The sequence below is a fragment of the Hemiscyllium ocellatum genome, chromosome 7 (genome assembly GCF_020745735.1).
Source record: "Hemiscyllium ocellatum isolate sHemOce1 chromosome 7, sHemOce1.pat.X.cur, whole genome shotgun sequence".
Classification (NCBI taxonomy): Eukaryota; Metazoa; Chordata; class Chondrichthyes; order Orectolobiformes; family Hemiscylliidae; genus Hemiscyllium; species Hemiscyllium ocellatum.
The window spans coordinates 59,722,530-59,748,164 of NC_083407.1; the positions used below are offsets into that span (position 1 = coordinate 59,722,530).

General features: G+C 41.5%; 1 protein-coding gene across 7 annotated transcripts in view; it reads right to left on the bottom strand.

Annotated features, from left to right (window-relative positions):
• The window catches only part of LOC132817097 (formin-like protein 2), a 266,557-nt gene that overhangs the window by 107,420 nt on the left and 133,502 nt on the right, over positions 1 to 25,635 (bottom strand). For all 7 annotated transcript variants that reach the window (XR_009644853.1, XR_009644854.1, XM_060827241.1 and 4 more), the window contains exon 2: positions 4,880 to 4,963. Coding sequence is in view for 5 of the 7 variants with exons in the window: in XM_060827241.1 (XP_060683224.1) it covers positions 4,880 to 4,963 (84 nt within the window). In the remaining 2 variants the exon portion in view is untranslated. The remainder of the gene's footprint in view (positions 1 to 4,879; positions 4,964 to 25,635) is intronic.

A 25,635-nucleotide genomic window follows, 5' to 3' on the forward strand; every position in this document is an offset into this window, starting at 1 on the left:
CAGGTGGTGAGCTTCCTATATATCCACTGCTCTTGTCCTTCTAGATGCTAGAGTCTTTGGTGAATTTCTATAGTATGTTGTGTAGGTAATACAGACTGCTACTGATAGAGGGAGTGGATTCTTGTTAATGTGGTGCCAATTAAGTGGGCTACTTTGTCCTGGATGGTGTCAAGTTTCTTGAGTGTTGTTGGAGTTTTACCCATCCAGGCAAGTGGAGAGTATTCCATCAGAGTCCTGATTGTGCCTTGTGGATGGTGGATAAGGTAGCCAAGTGGCAATATTCCCAGTCTCTGACCCGCTCTTGTAGCTACTTTATTGACACAGCAAGTCCAGTTCAGTTTCTGGTTAATGGCAACCCCCAGGTTGTTGATAGTGTGTGATTCAGTGATGCTAACATGATTGAATGACAAGAGCAGTGGCTAGATTGTGTCTGATTGGAGATGGTCATTGCCAGCCATTTATGTGGCACAAATGTTATTTACCACTTGTCAGCCCAAGCCTGAATTTTTTTTTAGATCTTGTTGCATTTGGACGCAGACAGCTTCACTATCCGAGAAGTCGTAAATAGTGCTGAACATTGCACAATCATCAATGATCATCCCACTACTGACCTAATGATGGAGGGAAGGTCATTAATGAAGCAGCTGAAAATGGTTGGGCATAGGACACTATCCTGACAAACTCCTGCAGAGACGTCTTGGAGTTGAGATGATGCAGTTGTTGGAGGTAGAGTAGATTTTGTCATTTCTATTGTATACAACCAGTACAGCATTCCTATGGGACCAAGGTGGTACATGGCCAGCTCAAACTAGATGATCATACACACTGTGGCATAAAGTGCACAAGAAGTGCAAAACATGCAAATTACAGCGTCACAAAAGAACGATAATTAATAGACATTGTTCTAGCAGCAATTTGAAGTTGCTCAAAGAATTTCAGATAGGAAAGAGTCCGAACATATTGTGTTAAGGAGCTTGATGACTTGGGAGAAGAAACTGTTGCACAGTCTGGCCATGCGAGACCAAATGCTCCCTTAACATAGAACAAAGAACATAGAACAATACAGCACAGAACAGGCCCATCGGCCCACGATGTTGTGCCGAACATTTGTCCTAGTTTAAGCACCTATCCATGTGCCTACTCGATTGCCGCTTAAAGGCCACCAATGATTCTGACTCTGCCATTCCCACAGGCAGTGCATTCCATGCCCCCACCACTCTCTGAGTAAAGAACCTACCCCTAACATCCCCCCTATACCTTCCACCCTTCACCTTAAATTTATGTCCCTTTGTAACATTCTGTTGTACCTGGGGAAAAAAGTCTCTGACTGTCTACTCTATCTATTCCCCTGATGATCTTATAAACCTCTATCAAGTCACCCCTCATCCTTCGCCGTTCCAATGAGAAAAGGCCTATCACTCTCAATCTATCCTCGTATGACCTATTCTCCATTCCAGGCAACATCCTGGTAAATCTCCTCTGCACCCTCTCCAAAGCTTCCACATCTTTCCTAAAATAAGGCGACCAGAACTGCACACAGTACTCCAAATGTGGCCTTACCAAGGTCCTGTACAGCTGCAACATCACCTCACGACTCTTGAATTCAATCCCTCTGCTAATGAACGCTAATACACCATATGCCTTCTTACAAGCTCTATCCACCTGAGTGGCAACTTTCAAAGAGCTATGAACATAGACCCCAAGATCCCTCTGCTCCTCCACCTTACTAAGGACCCTACCGTTAACCCTGTATTCCGCATTCTTATTTGTCCTTCCAAAATGGACAACCTCATACTTGACAGGGTTGAACTCCATCTGCCACTCCTCAGCCCAGCTCTGCATCATATCTAAGTCCCTTTGCGGCCGACAACAGCCCTCCTCACCATCCACAACTCCACCAATCTTTGTATCGTCTGCAAATTTACTGACCCACCCTTCGACTCCCTCTTCCAAGTCATTAATAAAAATTACAAACAGCAGAGGACCCAGAACTCCACTTGTAACTGGGCTCCAGGCTGAATATTTACCATCTACCACTACTCTGACTTCAACCGGTTAGCCAGTTCTCTATCCAACTGGCCAAATTTCCTACTATCCCATGCCTCCTGACTTTCTGCATAAACCTACCATGGGGAAACTTATCAAATGCCTTACTAAAATCCATGTACACTACATCCTATGCTCTACCCTCATCCACATGCTTGGTCACCTCCTCAAAGAATTCAGTAAGACTTGTAAGCAAGACCTACCCCTCACAAATCCGTGCTGGCTGTCCCTAATCAAGCAGTGTCTTTTAGATACACATAAATCCTATCCCTCAGCACCCTTTCCATTACTTTGCCTACCACCGAAGTAAGACTAACTGGCCTGTAATTCCCAGGGTTATCCCTATTTCCTTTTTTGAACAGGGGCACAACATTCGCCACTCTCCAGTCCCCTGGCACCACCCACGTTGACAGTGAAGATGAAAAGATCATTGCCAACGGCTCTACAATTTCCTCTCTTGCTTCCCACATAATCTTAGGATATATCCCGTCAGGCCCGGGGGACTTGTCTATCCTCAAGTTTTTCAAAAAATACTCAACACATCTTCCTTCCTAACAAATATCTCCTCTAGCTTACCAGTCCGTTTCATACTCTCCTCTTCAACAATACGGTCCCACTCATTTGTAAATACTGAAGAAAAGTAATCATTCAAGACCTCTCCTATCTCTTCCGACTCAATACAGTCTCCCACTACTGTCCTTGATCGGACCTACCCTCGCTCTCGTCATTCTCATGTTTCTCACATACGCATAAAAGGCCTTGGGGTTATCCTTGATCCTACCCACCAAAGATTTTTCATGCCCTCTCTTAGCTCTCCTAATCCCCTTCTTCAGCTCCCTCCTGGCTATCCTGTAAGCCTCAAACGCACCATCTGAACCTGATTTCCTCAACCTTATGCAAGCCTCCTTCTTCCTCTTTACTAGACATTCAACCTCCCTCGTCAACCAAGGTTCCCTCACATGACCATCTCTTTCCTGCCTGACAGGTACATACATATCAAGGACACGTCGTATCTGTTCCTTGAAAAAGTTCCACATTTCAACGACATCTTTCCTTATCTTCTGCCAGATGACAGGAGGGAGAAGAGGTTGAGTGAGGGGTGTGTGGGGTTCCACAATGTTCTTAGCCTTTCGGATGCAGCATGCGGTGTAAATGTCTGTTATGGAGGGGAGAGAGATCTGATGATCTTCTCAGCTGTCTTCACTGTCTATATAGTGTCTTACAATTTGAGATGGCGCAATTCTTGCACCAGGCAGTGATGCAGCACCTCAGGGTACTCTCAATGAACCCTCCGTATAATGCGGTGAGGATGGGGGGTGGGAGATGGGCTTTCCTGAGTCTGGGCAGAAAGTAGAGACATTGCTGGGCTTTCCCGTCTATGGAGCTGATGTTGAGGGTCCAGATGAGATTCTCCGCCAGGTAGATGTCAAGATCTTTGGTGCTCTTCACGATCTCCATGGGGGAGAAGCCACTGATGTTCAGCAAAGTGTGGTCACTCCATGCCCTCCTGAAGTCAACAATTGTTTTGTCCGCACTCAGAGACAGGCTCTGCACCAGTCCCTTAGCCGCTGCATCTTCTCTCTGTATGCTAACCTGTCATTCCTGCCGATGAGACCCACTATGTTGTGTCATCTGCAAACTTGATGACGTGATTCGACCTGTGCATTGCTGCACAGTCGTGTCAGTAGGAAGAACAGTAGAGGACTGTTATGTGCCAGATATGACTCCAACCAGCAGAGAGTTTGCCCCCACTTCTAATCGATTAGAAGCTCGAGCTCCTTGATGCCACACTCAGCTGAATACACCACTTTCCTTCCCATAAACGATTTGATCAATTTTGCATCAAATCCAATGGCAAAGACTGCTTCTGCATTAATGTTTGTACAGCAGGGTCTGTAGTTCAGTCCGTTGGTACCTCCACACTCTGTGACTGCCACGTGCATCTTAGCCACAAGCCAAGACAAAGTGAGCAAGCTGACTCCATCTCCACCATATCTTTGTCAGGCTCTTATGACACAGTTCCTGACTGGATTCTCATTCTCCACAAGCCTCAGCAACTTTTCAAACTGTGACTACCTCAGCTCTGGTGGGAAAACTGAAGGCTCCCAAAACTGGCTGCAATATTTTGAAGGATCTCCTGTTTTTCAAAATCTCCCAAGTTGGATTGTTGTTCTCATGAGCAGACATACGACATGTAAACACTACAATCTGGCTGGGGTTTCTGTTAATGCTGCCAGGAACTCTTTGGAATTCTGCTCTCTTTCACTCAAACAAAATATTATTAAACCGAATGAAGACATTATTGTATGGAAAATTGTTTGGTGATCCCATTATCATTGATAATTAATCATACATGTTTTTGATTAATACAATGCATGTGTCAATGTGTTTTTCTATTGTTTGTTATCACGAGAAGGCACAGTTCCCATCCTTCCAGTGGCATGACTATTTGTTTTTACTTCGTAGCTTTGGCTTTGCAAAATGTGGAAGTTACATCAATAATGTTAACGTCTGTGACAGAAGCTTTACAGCCTGTGTACACTTTTGTTTTGTTTAAAACAGCCAACTGTCAACATTATTCCATCTATTAAACAAAAATCATAATGGATTGCAAACAAATTATTTATCCCATGTGAGGTATTTAAATCCATGACAGTCATAATAAACAAACAGAACAAACCCAGATGCTTGACACGGAACTGAGAACCACTCAGACATCAGCAATGAAACAGGCCAATCAGTTCACTCCATATATTCAGTGCTAAAGCTATCCATATCCCCGCCCTTTCACTGTACCCTTTATTCTATGAAGCGTGTTTTAAATCGGTTTTACCTGATCACAAATGAGCTCCCACTTCTTCTCATTATCGTACTGCCTCAGCAATCTCGCTTTATCAGGAGGAAGATTCATAGAGTTCTGCAAAAAATAAAAGGGACAAAAGGCTTACTACAATAATTTAGCAAAAACAATTAAAATTTTACATGAGAGTGTCTAATAGCTCAATTCATGTTGTAGTGATTAATAGATAGTGCTAATAATGATTGTGTAGCAATTATGGGATCAGCTGAAACTCTCCCGTTAAGTCTGTTGCATTATCTATCCAGGGCTGTCAGTTTTAAAGAATTACTAATACAACAAATTTTACCGTAACATCAAATGACTAGCATTCATATATATGCCAACCATTGACATTTCACCCTGTCACTAAGCATGGCTGCTCAAGATCAGAAAGGCAATGAAGAATTAGCCTACTGAAAAACAGAAACTAGGATATTCAGTTTCAGTGACTCAGAGTTTACGTCAGGAAAACAAACAGTATTTTGCCTCATTCTTTCACCCACTGAAGTTATCAACTTGAAAACCAAAATGTGGAAGGTTCACAATTTCCCACTGTGTGCGCGTGGCATGTGCCGGGAGCATTGTAACAGAAATCTGGGTTTTGTTCTTAGTGTTGAGATTAGATTAAATTCCCTACAGTGTGGAAACAGGCCCTTCGGCCCAACAAGTCCACACTGACCCTCTGAAGAGTAACCCACCCAGTCCTATTTTCCTCTGACTATTGCATCTAACACATGACCAGTTCACCTAACCTGCACATCTTTTGGACTGTGGGAGGAAACCGGAGCGCCTGGAGGAAACCCACGCAGACACGGGGAGAATGTACAAATGCCACACAGACAGTTGCTCAAGGCTGGACTTGAACCTGGGACCTTGGTGCTATGAGGCAACAGTGCTAACCACTGAGCCACCATGCCCGCCCCGTGTTGGTTTAATTTTGGTGAAAACTTGCCAGGGAAAATTTTGGTCAACACCAGAACTCCAGCTTGGCTACACAAAGAGAATGAGACAACATTAACTGGCACTTTACTAATGAGCTCATAGCCAAATAAATGATAGCAATATATCCTGGTAACAAATTCTAAGCCACAGAAAATGAACCCAGATACATTCACATCAGGCCTGTGCAACATAGCCAATCCACTGTTAAAAATGAGCAAATTTTAATATCAAACATTAATGAACTTGGATTACATATGTAAAAGTCTGAATCGTAAAACCCATCTGTCTCCAAATGTCTATTTTCAAATCAAGATAAGAGCAGGTGATCACCCACTTTCAGAATGAGGGTTTGCAATTCAATTATAGTAAAGTTGGGTGCCTGATATTTAATTCCATTTTAATTTTAACCTTGGCTAGCTAGGTTTTCCAAGACTTGAATTAGGAAATGTGTCCGCTGAAAAATAACCTGCTTCATTAACACTACACCTGCAAACCAACGACAATCCGCATCACTAGACCATTTCAACTTCCTGCCTTCCCAATCCCACTCTGCAAACTCAACATTTCTAGTCTCCATCAAGTGGCTACCAGACTGCTCTTGGTCTATAATCTCCACCATCTCAGTCTCTGATTTGCTTCCACTACACATCACCTCCCTGTTGTTGCTTGGCTTTGTAGTTTGATCACCCTATGCTCCAGACTCTGATATTCCTCTTTCTCCCCCCACCCCCACTGATCTCCCGACTTTGTATGCTGATCTTCTTCCAAACCAAACCCCTGACTTTCCCAAGCTCTTAGACTGGGAGCAATCACCAAAGTCTATATTGACAACCAGAGTCTAAATAAATCTGGACTTTCGTTCTTTTGGCTTCGCTAATCTTAAAACATGTGTCGTCCCCAGCACTACTCTAGTTTCTGTCTCAGTTAATATCTCTGAGAAATCCTATCAAAGATTAGTGATTATCTCCACGATACAGATATGCTAACATTTTGAATTCTGCAGATTATCTGGTTGAAAATAATACCAGCTGGAACCATTTTTCAAACACGGACTAGTAAAATTCCATAAAGCTTCTCATCTGCGAGGTGAATGGCAAGACTCAAAAGTCAAATTTAAATGTGTATCTTAAACTTCCTTCTAAGAATACTGTGATATTTTGAAATAGAATGAACATAAAAATGTGATTAGGATAATAAGGATAGGATTAAGAAACAGTAGATAAAGAGACTCGTAGTGACCATATGACTAAGGCATGTCATTCAGTCCGACATGATCAACAGAGGCAATCATGCATTTACATGTCACAAGCAGTGCTAATGAATGTCTCTGCTACCCTCAGTCTTTATGTGACAAGTGACTCACAGGATATCCAGGGCCATCCAGCATTTCTGTCTTTCTCCTATGATCCAACCATATATGTAACACTTGCTGTTTATATCAGTATATACTCATTTTTGATGGTACAAGAATCTAAACCAATAGTCACTTGTAACAAAAAGTACTATTATTAAAATATATGAAACCCATTCGCTATACATTAATTTTGGCACATTTACTGCAAATCTCAAATTCTTCCAAATGCATCAAATTATACTGAAAATGTTGCTTTATGAAGGAGGCGTGCTGCAAAAACTCTCTTTGTTTAACACATCTAAATTAAATCACTTCTAAAATCTCATGTAGTTTTCCTGCTTAGTATAGCCAATGAGGTATTGGGGCTTGTGTAAGATGCCTAGAGGGAATCACACTCACGGTATAAGTCAAATGTGGTTAGAACATTGTAATCTGATTCTATGCATGAGCAATCAAACATAAAATTAGCCCCAATAAAGTTTAAAATGAAGGCAAGCACATGTCCCACTATATTCTTCAGGTCACAAATAACATAATTTGATTTTGGATTTAACTGTAAAAGTCAAATGTGAATGCAATCCCAAGTTACTGGCAATAAACCTGCAATAGTTTGTAAATCTACAGAGAATGGAACGTATTCAGTTACTGCAAATTGCAAGCCTGAACTTTGGGCCCATTTTCAGAGACATTCTTATCAGTTTTTATTTGCGTTACCATGTGTTGTGGCGATATGAAAATGCAATTTAATGTCGTTTCTGAACAGGCCCAAGTGCAAAACTCCCCCCAAAATTAAATAAAACATCAAATTATTCTTGTTGCAACTTGGTCTTGACTTTTTTTTAAAAAGGAGCTCACATAAACAATGTCACTATTATCCCAGCTACGGTTCAAAAATCAGTTTAATCAAAATTGTAGCTAATGTTCTGGAAACATTGCGTGACCAGCTGTAACAAAAATAATGCTTTGCAGTAGAGGTATTTCGGGAAAGCTTCTCAATTTGTTGGCTGCACATGTAAAAGGTGCATCAATCAAATTTGTAAAGTAAATCTGAAATGCCTTTTAAGAATTCATACCACTTCACTTCAAAGTGAGAGTACAAACCAATGATTTGTTTTTTGTGTTTCACCTAACTCCCAGGCAAAGTTTGATTGTTAATGAGTAGAAGCACTTAAGTTAACTTCAAACAGGCATAAAGTTGGTGAACCCATCAAGTATGTTTAAAGAATTACAGGGAATTGAATTCTTTCCCTCATCACCACTTAGATTAGACTTACAGTGTGGAAACAGGCCCTTCGGCCCAACAAGTCCACACCGACCCGCCGAAGCGAAACCCACCCATACCCCTACATTACCCCTTACCTAACACTACGGGCAATTTAGCATGGCCAATTCACCTGACCCGCACATCTTTGGACTGTGGGAGGAAACCGGAGCACCCGGAGGAAACCCACGCAGACACGGGGAGAACGTGCAAACTCCACACAGTCAGTCGCCTGAGTCGGGAATTGAACCCGGGTCTTCAGGCGCTGTGAGGCAGCAGTGCTAACCACTGTGCCACCGTGCCGCCCACACTTCTTTCTGGATTTGGAAAATGGCTGCTGATTTCACTTGGGAAAGTTATTTAATGATCCAGAAAATATGACTGCACAAATCCAACTAAGATATCAACAACTATATTACATTCATTAATTTCTAGAAGATTGGTTGGGCTCAGCACTCCTTCAATCCTGAGATTACATTTATTCTTTATTCATTCGTGGGCCGTGGGCTTCGAACAACCAGCATTTAATGTCCATCTCTAACTACTTTTGAGAGTTGCCTTCCTGAACTATTGCAGTCCATTTGCTGGAGATAGACCCATAATGCATCAAGACTTTGACACAGTAACACTGATGGAATGACAACATGTTTCCAAGTCAGGTTGGTCTGGAGTTTGAAGGGGAACCGAGTGTCGTTCCCATTTATCTGCTGTCCTTGTTCTTCTTAGTGATAATGGCCATGGGTTTGGTTTGGAGGATTGTGCCTAAGCAAGGTTGGTGAATTTCTACAGTACATCTGGTAATGTGTGTTGGTGTTAGAGGGAATGAATGCTTTTGGAGCTGCATCTGGCAGGTGGGAAACATTCCATCGCACTCATAACTTGTGCCTTACAGATAGTGGACAGGCTCCCAGGAGTGAGGTAGAGAGTTAGTTGCTGCAGGATTCCTAGCCTCTGAACTGTTCTTGAAGCCACTGAATTTATATGGCTAATCCAGTTCTGTTTCTAGATCTGCTGCCCTTGACCTTCTTAAAAAAAGTGGCCATGGACTTGGAAGATACTATATGAGGATCTTTAATGAATTTCATCTCCAAATCATTAATATAGATATTGTAAACACTTGGCACCCAAGTGCTTATCTTACAGTACCTCATTAGTCACAGTCTGCTGACACAAAAATTACCCATTTATTCCTGCCCTGCTTAATCACTTAGCCAATGATTAATCCATGCCAGTACATTAAACCGTGCTATACCTTTGCTAACCAATCTCCTGGGGGTGTCCTTATCAAAGTCTTCTGAAAATAATATACTATCAACAAGGTTAACCTTAGATTACAATGGGATCTTGATCAGATGGGCCAATGGGCTGAGACGTGGCAGATGAAGCTTAATTTAGACAAATGTCAGGTGCTGCATTTTGGGAAAGCAAATCTTAACAGGACTTATACACTTAATGGCAAGGTCCTAGGGAGTGTTGCTGAACAAAGAGACCTTGGAGTGCAGGTTCATAACACCTTGAAAGTGGAGTCGCAAATAGATTGGATAGTGAAGGCAGCATTTGGTGTGCTTTCTTTTATTGGTCAGTGTATGGAGTACAGGAGTTGGGAGGTCATGTTGCAGCTGTACAGGACATTTGTTAGATCACTGTTGGAATATTGCGTGCAATTCTGGTCTCTTTCCTATCAGAAGGATGCTGTGAAACATGAAAGGGTCCAGAAAAGATTTTCTAGGATGTTGCCTGGGTTGGAAGATTTGAACTATAGGGAGAGGTTGAATAGGCTAGGGCTGTTTTCCCTGGAACATAGAACATAGAACATAGAAGGATACAGCGCAGTACAGGCCCTTCGGCCCTCGATGTTGCGCTGACCGAATCCTACCTAACCTATACTAGCCCAATATCTTCCAAATGCCTATCCAATGCCCGCTTAAATGACCATAAAGAAGGAGAGTTCACCACTGATACGGGCAGGGCATTCCATGAACTCACAACCCGCTGTGTGAAGAATCTACCCCTAACATCTGTAAGGGAGCGGAGGCTGAGGAGTGACCTTATAGAGGTTTACAAAATTAGAAGGGGCATGGATAGGATAAATAGACAGTCTTTTCCCTGGGGTGGGGAAGTCCAGAACTAGGGGGCATAGTTTAGCGTGAGAGGGGAAAGATTTTAAAAGAGACATAAGGGGCAACGTTTTCACTCAGTAGTACACATATGGAATGAGCTGCCAGAGGAAGTGGAGGAGACTGGTACAATAGTTGAAAAATGTGGTGCTGGAAAAACACAGTAGGCCAGACAGCATCCGAGGAGCAGGAGAATCAACGTTTTGGGCATAAGCCCTTCTTCACTAATACAATTGCAACATTTAAAAGGCATCTGAATAGGAAGGGTTTGGAGGGATATGGGCTAGGTGCTGGCATGTGGGACTAGATTGGTTGGGATATCTGGTCGGCATGGACAAGTTGGACTGAAGGGACTGTTTCCATGCTGTGCATCTCTATGACTCTATGAATTGTGTTTTATCAATTTTGGAATAATTTCCTCAAAAGGTTCTGATTTTGTCAAATAGGATTCTCTATTCACGAATCATGCTGACTATGCCCAATCAGATCACTTTTATTGAAGTGGCTATTTATCACATCCTTTATGATAGATCCTAGTATCTTCCCTGAAGTAAGTCTGACAGATCTGTAGTTCCTCGTTTTTACCCTTTCTCCTTTCTTAAATAGGGCTAATATTTGGAATCTGCAGGAACCATTTCACAATCGATGGAATTTTGGAAGAGGATTGCCATGTGCAACCATCTCCACAGATAACTGTAAGGAATCTTATTCTGGGATCTTATCGATCTTTAGCCCCATTAATTTCTCCAATACAACCTTCTGACTGATACAAATTTTCCTCAACTTCTCAGTCTCTCCTCATGTCATTTGAATATCAAATTCTGGGAGATTTCTGGAAACTTTCTCAGTGAAAATTGATGTAAAGCAATCATTTAGCTTATCTGCCATTTCTCTGTGCCCCATTATAAATTCCTCTGGCTGTTTTTAATGGACCCATTTGTCTTAGCCAAACCTTTCCTTTGTATGCACCTGTTAAAAAATTTACAACTCAATGCTCAGATTTTACTATTTCAGACCACATTGTTAGCCTTTTCTTTTAATCTTATACAATCCTTAATTTCCTTTGTCAGCCATGATTGACATTATTAATTAGCCCATTTTCGTGACATAATACCTGAACCAAAATGCTCTGCCCTCTAGTCAGCTTTCAACCTGCAGCTCTAGAAAACCATCCCTAACACACTCCAGATACTGGTCCTCCACAGCTTGTGCTTAAATTGATTTACCCAGTCTATATGCTGATCAATACTCTGGTTGATGATAGGGAATTCAGTGATAGGTACACATTGTTGGATATCCAGGAGAGGTGGTTGGATCTTTTAGTGGAGATGGTCATTACCTCGCATTTATACAGGACAAGCATTACGTGCCACTGTCAGCCCAAATCTGAATGCTATCCAAATGTTACTGCAATCAGGCATAGATTATTTTTAATAATGAAGGAAACAGGCTGATTATCAAACACCATCCTCGAACAGGCCATACCTTGCTTCCTCATGGGGTGGGCTGCTGTAGCCTACAGCAGGACTGTAGTGATGGAAAAGGAAAGGTTGAACTCTCTTAAGTTACTATTTTTAAGTTAATGGGGATGATGCTGATGCATGGCAACAGCAGAAACTTTTCATTGTATTTTCTATTGAACACACATGACAAAAAAGGATTCAATTCATCACTGAGGGGTCCAGTTGTGAACAGGTGCCTATACTCAACCACAAACTGTATCGCTTTGAACATGGGACAATAGAATTAAGTTTCCTCTTTTAGCAGAGCGTACGTCAGCACAGGTTAAATCACAAAATTGCTGTATGCTGTTATGGTTTAACTTTGTTGTTATAAAGACCAAGTTGAGAAAGACAGATTTTCCATTTGGTAAACAAAACGTTTCTTTGAGTCAATGGTTTCGAGTCTACATCAGCTTCAGAACCAGCTCAGGTGTTTTCCCATTGCAGATGAGCTCAGGGGCATGAAATAGTTTCAATTTCATTTAACACCCACAGGTCTTGCACCAAATTCCATTTGTAGTTTTAAAAAAAGCCTAGATTTTAGCAGTATGATAACAATGTTCTGTTTTGTTAACCCCTCCCCCCCCACCCCACCCTCAGGACACAAATTGTTCAGAGCCTGCTGAATTAAACATATTGCACTGGCTGTGCATTAAAGTGTACAATCCCTGCACAGTGAGATTTTCTCAACATTTTCTTCTAAACTAATATACAGAAAAGCATTTAAATATTTATACAATGCGAACTACCAAAACATAGTCAGTATAAACAATAAGTTATTGAATATGCATTTCAGACAGCAAGTTCTGATGGGACCTGTGGGGGACTAGAAGCTGTACAGCTTCGCAGTCAAAGGCTATATGTTATGGGTGCAGGACTGAAAATGTAGGCCAGGATCTGATTTTCACTACGGTCTCCGTTCCCAAACTGGTTTGCTCCCTTGTGCAAATAGGAACAGTCTATTTGTCTGCAATTGTTATGGAGGCAGACCAGCCTTCAAAAGGATTCATGGTTCACAACACCCGAGGTGTTGTTGTAAACCCTAGTCTGAATGAAAGACCCGTTTCTTTCATTCAGAACCTGAACATGCACATATATGGCCCTTCATTCCCTCTGTGCCAAGCTCTACCTATCCTATAACCCCTTAAAACCTCCATTTATAAGGGTATGGCATTCCACACCCATTGCCCACTGTACAGAACCAACAAACACGAAAGTGACAACAGCAAGTGTTAAAAAGAGTCTTTAAAAAGACAAAGACTTTCCTACTTTTTAAAAGGAAAACTCCTTACAGGCCAATAAAAGAGGTCAACTTGTGGCTCCCACACTGTGGGTCAGGGCTTTTAGACCAGCACAGAGTTTTAATGGTCTGGCTAAGATGCGGCTTCCTGCCTGTAAGAATCATACAGCTACCACCTCCCCATGCTTAACAAGGTAGGGACTTAATCATCTGGGACCCACTACCATTTTGAGAGGTTCACAGAGTCTTCCCAACTCTGCAAAAATTCATGGTGGGGCATTTCCCCTGAAAGAGTGGGCTCTCAGCCAATTAAAATCTTGGCACACGAAGGAAATAAAAATCACTTTTTACAACTTCATTCGGCAGTGCCTTTGCACAGCACCAAGATGTGGCACCATTTAGGGAGGTCACCTTTCAGCAATTCAAGGCAGGGCCTATGCAAACAGAAATGAAAAAAAACTATTGATTTGCTTCAATACATCATGCTCAAGTCGTTAAACAGTAAAAGCTGTTGTAAGCTTTTTGTTTCATGGTCATTTATTGTTCATACTTTCCCAGGCAGATATCTAACAGTGCTCTGGGAAAATAAAAGCAAGTGATTTTGTAACAACATTGATTACAATGTTATCATTCAATTTGGTGAATTTATTCAGTTAAGCAAGACTTGCCCACTGGCTAATGGTCAACAGCAAATAAAACACAAACCAGCTCTTCAAATTTATTTTCCACCAAGCCAATCCTTTGTCTAGCTTCATGGGTCAAACTGAAATAAAATGGCACTTTTCCACAGCTTTAAAAGGGACTCAAAACAAAAGGAAAGAAAAACTTTGCAGGTTTTGTGATCACTGGTTGTCTCAAAAACACTTCGCACACAATGAAGTTCTTTTGAAGTGTTGTCAAACTTTTTAAGAAAATGACAACCAACTTGCACATAGAAAGCTCCCACAAATAGCAATTTGATAACCATAGAATGGTGCAGAAAGAGACCATTCGGCCCATCTTGCCTGCACCGACCTGCCAAAGAGCGTCCTGCCCAGTCCCCATCCCTATCCCTATAACTCATACGCACCTTGGATAATCCACCTAACCTGGACACTATAGGAAATTTAGCACGATCAATCCACCTAACTTGTACACCTTTGGCTGTGGGAAGAAACTGGAGAACCCAGCAAAAAAGACCCATACACAGACACAGGGATAACATCTAAAGTCCACAAAGATAGTCACCTGCAATCGAACCCAGGTTCCTGGTGCTGTGAAGTAGCAGTGCTAACCACTGAGCCACCATGCCACCCTAAGATGAACAGAGTTGGCTTTTGTAATGTTGACTGAGGAGTAAATATTTAGCAAGGCACCTTGCTCATCTCTGAAACAACATAATAGGATCTTTCCATTCACCTGACACGGCAGACTAAACCAAAACAAAAATAAAGAGCTAGAAAAATCCAGCAGGTCTATCAGTTTGTGAACAGAGAAATCAAGTTAACGTCATGATTCCTATGAGTCTTCTGCAGTTTCGCAGATGAATCATGGGACTTAAAACTTTAACCCTTCTTTCTCTCTCCATAGATGCTGCCAGACTTGCTGAGTTTCTGCAACACTTTTTGTTTTTGTTTCAGATCTCCAGCATCTACAGTTCTTTGCCTTTGAGGGCAGACAAGGACTCTATTTAACTTGTCAATCGATGGCTGCACATCCAACAATGTAATACTGCCTCAGTGCTGCACTGGAGTGTAAATGTTGGTTTTGTGCTTATGTCTTGAGTGGTCCTTGAATCAAAACCATCTGACACAGAAGCAGAGTTCTACCAACCGAGTCACAGCTGACACATTCAGGAAAGTTAGGAACATTAGAGTCAGTCTTAAAATTATGCATTTCCCAATGTTTTTCCCATCCACAAAATCAAATTCCTCACACAATCAGACTATTCTGGTTCACTATTCAAGAGGAAGACCCTTGTAAGAACCAGAGTGTGACCTTTTTTATGACTATTTATTAATTTATTGGATATGGGCATTATTGCATCGTCCAGAATTGATGTCATGGGGCATGAATTGTAAGTTTTTTTTGGCTTAAGTGTCAATTTTGTCAGATTTTGTAGAGTTTCTCACTTTGTGAGGCCTAGCATGCTTTCCCAACACAGTTTACTTAACTTGCTTCATTAAGTAGCTAGATACCCCCACAGCACCCCTCCCATCGGATTCTTGCCCCAATGTACCAGGACTCCTGAAGAAGAGCTCATGTTCGAAACGTCGACTCTCCTGCTTCTCAAATGCCGCCTGACCAACAGTGCTTTTCCAGTGCCACACTTTTCAACTTTGATCTCAAGCATTTGCAGTCCTTACTCTCTCCCAATCTACCACTCGCTGTGCACAGAATAGCTTGCCATCGCCAGGTTATCCTGGAGTGGACTGGAATTCCTGGCAAAATATTTAAAAGGCTGTTGTGCACTTAGGCAAACACAGTTTGAAGTAGCTCTATGCAGTTCCTGATATTTGTTTAGATAAGGCAAACAAAGAGAAATTTTCAGGGATTTAGAAGTCCTAATGGATGAGGTGTTAGAGGTGGGATGTCCTTTTACCAGGACCAGCAGAGGCGGCCACAGTACCTCAATATGCCAGTTTGGCATGAAATTGCCACCCAGGTCACAGCCATCTGGAAGAATGCAGAGCATTGTAGGAAGTAGATCTTTGCTATTCCACCAGGGTAAGTGCTAATACCAATATCTCTCACTCACTCTACTTCTCAGACTGTACTCACCTCCCACCACATCTCATGCTCTAACACTTTCATGACTGCCGACAACTTCGCTCAATCGCTCTCACCCATGGCAAACTCAGAAGCATTAAACCTGCATATCCTCTGTGCTGCCTAATCACACTGTCCCATCCACACCAAAAGTAACAGCTGTGCCACACAGTTTCACCTCCCTTAATAACTGTCATTCCCAGAAAGCAGCCATAATAGGGCAGGAAGAGTCAAGAGGAGTGGCCAGTTGCCCACCATTGGGTTCCTCAACTGGGTGGAGAGAGCCCAGACTCTAACTGCCCGAGTGAATATGTCCAGGCCTGCAGACTGCTGGTATTAGAGACTGCTTTTGACTTACCATACCTTGACCAAAAGTTTGACTTAGGACTGTTGACAACCATGATCATTCCTTGCTGAGAGGCAAGGCAGGGATGACATGAAAATCCATTAGCTCAAACTGAGTGAGCACTAAGAGAGCAAGTGAACAGCCTGGAGATGCAGCCTGGTCCAGTCCATGAGCTGGGTGTATGCCGCACCTAATCACAAAGTGCCCTTGCTGCATCATTACAATGATAGCTGCCATTGTACTTTGAGGTGCAACATTGACTTGCAGAATCAACAAAGAATACGTCAGAGATGAGTCGCACGGGTTCTAAGAGGTTGGCATATGTTGGATACCAACATCCTTCAACATGGGAGATAGGTGATGGGTACCTGTGGAACACGCCCCGAGATGCTGGTGCCCAATGTCCAACATGGTAATCTTTTGGAGCAAGATGTCAAGCTCAATTCACCAGGTATCTGCTTTGCCGCCTACGTTGAAAATTCTCAGCATCCAGTTAGATTGCAGCAAGAGGTTATGATGGAAGCTTCATATTAAACAGGCAAGGTTTGCAGTTAATAAAAGGTCCTTAACATGCAATAATCCCCCTGAATATGCAACTCTCTGCTCCCTGACGAAAATCTCACCTCAACATCTAGAACTTAAAAGATGTAACAAGTTGTTCCTGACATCAAGATAGGTCTTGTTGGACTCTTCACACAATTTTGCTATTGCTGATGTGGTTCAAGCCCCTACAAGATCCTGATCATGTATTTTGTTTGGACACTGGTAAGCTGATCAAAAAGTACAAGCCTGCATATTTACAAAAGGTAAAATTATATCTAGAAATTAAACTATTCAATGTTCATTTCTGACTTAATATATCAAGCTATTTAAGGTTACACAAGCAGCAAGAACTCCATTCAAAAAATGGAAGCTTGAATACAATTGAGAAGCTTTAGTGAAAGAATTCTATGTTCTCAAAAGCCTTGTTATAATCAGATCAACATCGATAAGTCATTCCCAGCTGACTGGTGGAGAGTTGATAGGACTGCAGCAGACTGATATTAAAGCTCATTTCAAGGAAGCTAATCTGATTTTTTTTCAAATCAGCTCAGTGAAGAAGCAACCTGCTGGGACTGACAAATAATTTTTCAAGAACAAATCATATTGAGAAATGAGCTGCCGAGAGAAACTTCATACAGCCCAAATCAAAGTATGACTTTTTAGAACTTTTTTATGCAAGTGGGTGGAGTCAAGAATTTACTGCCAATGATGGCCAAATCTTCTGGGACTATATTCAACAGCACACATTGTTTATTTGCGAACTTTGTCATAATTGGTTTATGATTTCAAATGTGAAAACAAATTTATCTTCCAGCATTTTATCCTAAATTTTGCGCAGCTTGTAAGGTCAAGACATCCAGATTGAATCATTTCCCTACTTGAGTTTATCTATTCCAATATTTGCACAAGTTGCCTTGTAGAAGTGCCCTTAAACAAACACTCATGAATATAGTGTGACTCGATTCTATATATCCAGTTCCAACGAGCAAAATTAAAATTCCTTCAAAACACCAGTTATTTCTATAACGTAAAGTTTACTTATGTTGAAATCGATCTCCCATTCTTTTACTCCATTGGAGTGCTACAGATTTCTCGGAATGTCATTGTTCACACTCAAAATAGGTAACAGAATACAGCTTGATTCTATTATACATCTCAGAAAAATCACTAGGATTTCTCTCATTCATTAATAATGATACTATGGAATTCAAAACATACTCCATCAATCCCTTCTACTCAGAATGAGTACTACTTTATAATATTCAGTTTTCACGACAATAATCGAGGTTTTGCTGGCAATTTTATGTACAATTTCCATTCAGCAGCAATGAGGAGGTTGAACAAACTCACTCCACTACTATTTTTTTTATTACTAAATCGGCCTTGCCATCAAATGTCCCTTTCCATAACATGTTACACAACACCATTGGGTCAGAGTAGGTTGCTCTTAGGAGGGTCGGTGTGGACTTGTTGGGCTGAAGGGCCTGTTTTCCACACTAAATAATCTAAACAAAATCTATCCAACATTTCCTGAGTATTCCGCAGCTTTTGGTCCTGTATACCTTCTTCTGGGGTTCCAGGAATGGTAATCTTATTTCGTTTTCATGAAGCTTAACCAAACCAATAGAGTCACCTTTCTCGGATCTTCTGTATGATGTTTATTTCTTGTGCAAGTTTCTAGTACAATACATAACATACATTTATGAATATGGTGTTTTTGTTCATTCTAGAATTTGCAGCAAGTAACCACAAGTGTTTTCTCTTGCATCCCAAAGGCACTGGCTCCTTTCTGGGCAAAGCTCTAAGATACAAAGCTTATTGTAATAACTCATCTGAGTGCTCTTTGATAATCCATGAGCCGTAACAGAGGCAGTAAATATCCACAGTGGTATTACATCCAAGGAGAATTCTAGCCCAATCTAACATACATTCACATGCAGTTTAATTATCTGGTTTGTAGTTCAGATCCCCGATTGATTGGTTTTCCAAACCAAAAGAGCTGAAGGGTTCAATGGCAATGCTGTCATCCTGAGCCAGAACAGCACAAAATAACAATCTAAACTACATTTGGGGGAGCTGGTGTTGGACTGGGACAAACAAAGTTAAAAATCACACAACAATAGGTTTATTTGGAAGCACTCACTTTTGAAGCGCTGCTTCTTCATCGGGTATTTGTGAAGCAGACCATAAGACACAGAATCTAACAAGATTGTCCCCCTGGCATGGGATTCAACTGGGTACTATTCAGCATATTATTGGGGAGGCTATTATCAATTCATTGATAGGATTGTAGCAAATGAATCACCACACTGCAAGTTCCCGAACTATTATGCCTGAGGAGCAATGCAACAAAAAGACATTGCACTTCCCTTTAATGGGAATGAAGGGATAGAGATTTAAAAGAAACCAAGCTACTCAAAAATTTGTGAACATTAACACCCAGCAAACTATCTGAACAATATCCTTTAAAATGGGGTGGAAATAGTCTATGACACAAGGTCACAGGATGAGGTGGAAAGAAGAACTGTAAAGTTCTCTTATTTATATTTTAAAATTTCTTGCTCAATAGATTTAAACTGGGAAAGCAGCAACTCAAGGAGGAATCTGACTCATGCACACAGTGCAACTTTGTAAACGATAAACACCATCCTGTTAAAAAATGCAAGCATCTGAGAGCATGCATACCTTGTTAGGAGTATGGTTGTTTTGACAGTTAACCATGCTCTTTACTATGGAAGTGCCAATCCCACCAGAAATTTAAATGAAAAGCCTCAAGTCCTTACAAAATTCAGCAAGATAAACAAAAGCTATTTCTCATATATAAAGACTTTCCTTACTTATGGCAGCAGGATTCATAGCAAACATTAAGGAAATCATTAGCTGCTGTTGCAGATCCACACCCAAAATCCACTGAAATGAACTGAAAACAGCTGCACTTGGGGAATTGCAAATGCTATAAGCTGTGCCGAGAGCTATTAGTACAGCCTAACTAGAACATTATAACCACTCAATGTAGGATCATGAAACTTAATTGAACTGGTCACATGCTGAAATTACAGCAGCTAACATGACCCAACAAGTTAATAGATGAGGAGAAAGTGAGAACTGCAGATGCCGGAGATTAGCGTGGAAGAATGTGGCGCTGGAAAAGCGCAGCCAGTCAGGCAGCATCCAAGGAGCAGGGGAAATCGATGTTCATCCTGAAGAAGAGCTTATGCTCGAAATGTCGACTTACCTACTCAGATGTGGCCCGACTGGCTGCTAATTGATGATACAGGTAAACACAACAAGCTGAATAAAACATCAGACTTCATTTTCAGAGGTAACTGATGCATGAGATCAGCTGGATCGAACTCTTTGATATGGCTGCCTCCTCAGTTTACTAACGTATTCGTCTCCCAGCACATTTCAAATACAGTGCAATGCCACATTTTAATCTGGTAGCAATTTTCTTTGCTGCTTTCCCAAAGAACAGGAGTTCACTAGTTGAATATAGTTTAAAAGGCATCAAATCACAGAATCAGTGTTACAGTGTAGGAGAAGGCATGTGGTACTGGCTCTTCCATAGAGAGTCATCCTTGACTTAGTGTCATTTCACCCTTTCCCTAAAAATGATGTGCAGGATTATACTTAAAATTATTACCATTGCCTTCTGAATGCCTAGATTGTAACTGCTTGCACCACACTTGTAGACGATGTACACCAGACCTGAACCCCTCACTGCGTGAAGAACTTTCTTCCAATATACCCCTCGTCTTTTGCATGTCACTTTAAGTCTGGGCCCTGCTCTTAAATTCTTTTTGAGTGATTCGGAGAAGAGACTTAACAATCCAGATCTTTTTCAATATATAATTTCATCACACTGTAAACTTTTGCTATAAATTCTGTGTCTTATGACCTTATACTCCACAACCACCTGAAGAAGCAGTGCTCCAAAAGCTAGTGCTTCCAAATAAACCTGTTGGACTATAACCTGGTGTGTGATTTTTATCTTTTTGAGTGGGAACTGTTTTGCCCTACCTTTTTAGTCCAGACCCCTCAAATTCTGAAAACCTGCTCCTAGCTTTTGCCTTTCCAAGGAAAGCAGCCCCAATCCATCTTCATAACTGAAGTGCCTCATCCCTGAAACCTTTCTCAAACCTCTTCCTCACTCTCTCGAATGCATTCACATTCCTTCTTGCGTGACAGCCAGAAAAGTGCACAATACTGCGGCTGAGACCTAACCAGCATCCTAAGTTCAGCATTACCTCCCTGATCTTACACTCTATGCTCCTGTTAATAAAGCCTAGAATGCTGTAGCAATATTAACCACTCTCTCCTGCCACCTTTAACAGTTTATAAGGCAAATTTATAGCCAAATCTCTCTGCTCCCTCATAGCCTTTGGAATAACAGGCTTTATTTTAAACTGTCACTGCATGGTATTTGAGCCAAACCTTACACTGTTTCACACAACTTAATATGGCATCTTTCTGTCCACTCTACCAACTTGCCGTCAACCCTTTGTAAGTCTACACTGCCCTTCTCAGTTTATAATGCTTCTAAATTTTGTATCATTTGCAAATGTTGAAAGTGACCTTACTCCAAGTTCTACATTATGAGCCTAAAATCAAGAAAAGCAAGCAATCCCTGGGGATCACCACTTCAAACCTTCTTACAGCCCGAAAAATATCTATTAACCATTATTCTCGTTTCTCATCACTCATATACCTGCATCCATGTGGATAGTGTCTCTTTTATGTTACACCCATAAGTTCTCTCATAAATCTGTTTGCTGGTGCTATATCAAACAAATTTAGGAAGTCCATATACATCACATCAACACAGTGTATGTCCTCATCAATTATCTCCACTATCTCTTCAATTAACTCCAGCAAGTTAGTTCAACAGGATTTTCCCTTTACAAATCTATGCAGGATCTCCCTAATTAACTTGCATTTGTCCACCTGACCAATAATTCTAAATGTAATGTTTGTTTCTAGAAGTTTATTCATTAACAAAGTTAAACTGACTGCTCTATAATTGTTAGACATAGCCTTACAATTCTTCAGTCTTTAAGTCCAGAAAAAAAACCATAATGATTATTGCTAGCACCTCTGCAATTTTCACTCTCACTTGCTTCAATATCTTTGGGTGCACCTTGTCTGGCTCTGTTGTTTTGTCAATTTTAAGTACCACAACTTATCCAAAACCTCCTAGTTATCAATTTTGAACCATTTTAGTGACACAGTTTCGTCCTCTATCACTACAGGGAAACAGGATCAAAACCTTACAGTCACAGCTCCCGACCTCCCTTAAGCTCCAACAAGCCGCACAGAGAAATAAAGACAACACAATCTCTCTCACACCTGCTCAGTAGGGATAACATCAAGCAGACAATATCAGATGATTCAATTCCTGTAGCTGCAGGAGTCAAGTGACTCCTTCCAACACAACAGTCTTAGCCAGTGGTCTGCTGTTCACTCCATAACATGGCCCTCCACAGAGTAGACCTGAGGACAGTGAGACCTTAAAAGGGATGGGCAGAAGCAGGATGTGAGTGAATTGGAGTATGACGAGGCAGAAGAAAAATGACCCTGAACAGAGAAATCCCCCTGGTGAACAATGAGATAACCACTTCCATCCACACGCTGATAAAAAGCACTGTACAAGCTATAGCATTATATCCAGGTTAGCTTCAGTAAAGTGATGCTCTGGCTGCAAGATCTCTGGCTCCCCCACAGAATGTGTAAGGTTTTTGAACAATCAGACTATCATTCTCTCAGAACAACTAGCACTATCTGAGCAATTGCTGTCAGAGGGTGTGAAAAAGACCACCACCTCAAAGAGTCTGAGTCCTTTGTCAATGTTGTTCCCAAGAACAACATTCACAAAAACAAAAACACAAAATAAATATTAGGGACAGGAAAGGCTGCTTGGACTTTATCACATGAAAGTAGTATGGCATGTTACCATAATTGACATAGTACTGAATAGTCAGGTGTTCATATTCCACCTGGGAACTCTGCAGCGTTCAAAATCGAGTTCAATAACTTTAGGGCTTAAGCTGTCCCATGTCCTTACCTCAACCCCTGCACACCAAGCCTCGTTATCACATCGTCTGCTATAACATCTACCCCATTATTAGCCACTAACTCATTACCTCAGCCATTGCTAAGCGATTACCTCAGATTACAATGGGATCTTGATCAAATGGGCCAATGGACTGAGAAGTGGCAAACAGAGTTTAATTTAGATAAATGTGAAGTGCTGCACGTTTGAGAAAGTAAATCTTAGCAGGACTTGTACACTTTATGGTAAGGTCCTAGGGAGTGTTGCTGAACATGCACTTCAAGGTCTTTGTTCATAACTCCTTGAAAGTGGAGTCGTAGGTAGATAGGATAGTGAAGAAGGCATTTGGTATGCTTTCCTTTATTGGTCAGAGTATTGAGTTCAGGAGTTGGGAGGTCATGTTGCGGCTGTACAGGATATTGGTTAGGCCACTGTTGGAATATTGCGTGCAATTCTGGTCTCCTTCCTATCAGAAGGATGTTGTGAAACTTGAAAGGCTTCAGAAAAGATATACAAGGATGTTGCCAAGGTTGGAGGATTTGCTAATAGGGAGAGGTTGAACAGGCTGGGGCTGTTTTCCCTGGAGCATCAGAACCTTGAGGGGTGACCTTATAGAGGTTTACAAAATCATGAGGGGCATGGATAGGGTAAATAGACAAAGTCTTTTCCATGGGGTAGGGGAGTCCAGAACTAGAGGGCATAGGTTTAGGGTGAGGGGGGAAAAGATATAAAAGCGACCTAAGGGGCAACTTTTTCCATACAGAGGGTGGTACGTGTATGGAATGAGCTGCCAGAGGATGTGGTGGAGGCTGGTACAATTGCAACATTTAAGAGGCATCTGGATGGGTACATGAATAGGAAGGGTTTGGAGGGATATGGGCCGTGTGCTGGCAGGTGGGACTAGATTGGGTTGGGATATCTGGTTGGCATGGAGGGGTTGGACCAAAGGGTCTGTTTCCATGCTATACATCTCTATGACTCTTTGACTCTATTTGTGGATACATTCTTTTTTGCTGAGTATTTGTCTGTACTGTTGATTGTGATAAAATCAGTTTTGTTCTTCGAATTTGAAGCTGGCAGCTGTGCAGTGTTAGCTGAAAATTGTAACATTGGCACAGGATAGTCTAATGGTTGCTAGATTCAAATCTTACTGAGGAACAACCGCAGGGTTTACTGCACATTTTCAATAGCTTGTTCAAAGAAGATAATGGGTTACTGAACAGCAGTTCAACAGCCAGTTGCACAGAATCAAAGCGAGGTTTGCTACCTTTGATCTGCCGGTCAGTCAAGCACTTAGAAGCAAGATGCTACAGGCAGCAGAAGTGCTGTTGTTAGCAGTGTCCAAGCTGTCAGGGCTCATGAGCAGATCCAAGGAGTTGAAAAGAAAGCAGAAAGCATTGCTCTGTATTGGATAGCGAAAATCACAAGTCTTTCTGTACAGCTGAAGAGTTGCAATTGGCTCCAAAAAGCTAGGGACTCATCGAGGGTGACTTGGTAGCTGAAGCGTATTAGACTGGGGGAGGGGAGGTAAAACGAAGGAAGCCTACGAGCAGCACTATCTTGGTGCTGCTGTAAATGCCTGGATTGCAGAGAGACCCTACAGTTGTCTGCAGTAGAGCTGGAATACAGCCTGAAGAAATAACGGGAGTGCCAACCTGGGGAAAGAAATTCAACCACCAGGATGTGAGCAGTCATTGAGGCAGTCTGTTTCAAAGCATGCTTGAAGCAGTTTTAAGGCCAGGTCTTCAAATGTTAGGAAATGGAAAACCTTGTAAAAAAGACAAGGTTTTAAAGAGATTAGATTATCAGTGTTGAACCTTGTTGGATCTCTTTTTTCTTTATTTGCTATATGATGTGCTCTCTGGTGGGTCCAATGAGTTTTTTTGTTAACACATTGTCAGTGGATTCCAACACGTACTATGCCTTAGATTGTTTGACACAACAGAGCTAAAAACTAATACTCCTCAGCTGATTTGTTCATGGATTGGGTTTTGCTTGCTTTTCTGAATGCTCATTAGGATACTGTGTTGGTAGGCCAGTGATATTCACCCAGCATTTTAAGTTCACATTTCAGAGTTCTTGTCTGACAACATAGTTTAAATTTTGATTGGCTTTACTTCAAATGTAAGATTAATCTACTTGAATCTTGTTGGGAAACTCCAACGTGGAAAAAATTTAAAGTAGTCATGCATTTTTTCTTTTGCATCATGTGGGCATAACTGGTTACGCCAATCCCTAATTGGGATAGGGATAATTAGAGATTTATTGCCAATCTCTAATTATCCTCAAGAAAGCTGTGTTGAGTTGTTTTCTTCAACTATTACAGTAGCTGTCCTGCTGGTATGCCCATAGTGCTGTTAGGAAGGAAGTTTGAGGATTTTCACCCAGTGACAGTGGAGGAACAGCGACAGAAGTCCAAATCAGGATGGTGCGCCTTGGACAAGAATTTGCAAGCGGTGTTTCCATCCAATGTGGTAGCCCTGTTGTTTTTGTAATAGACTTCCACCTCACAGACTTTGGACCGGAAGTTTCAGTGATGAATTCAGAGTCATAGACTCCCACCACTCTGATTTTACTCTTTTATTAAACATTTAAATTGCCTAATTGGTAGGGAAGCACATTCAGTGACCTATAGTCAGTTAATGTAC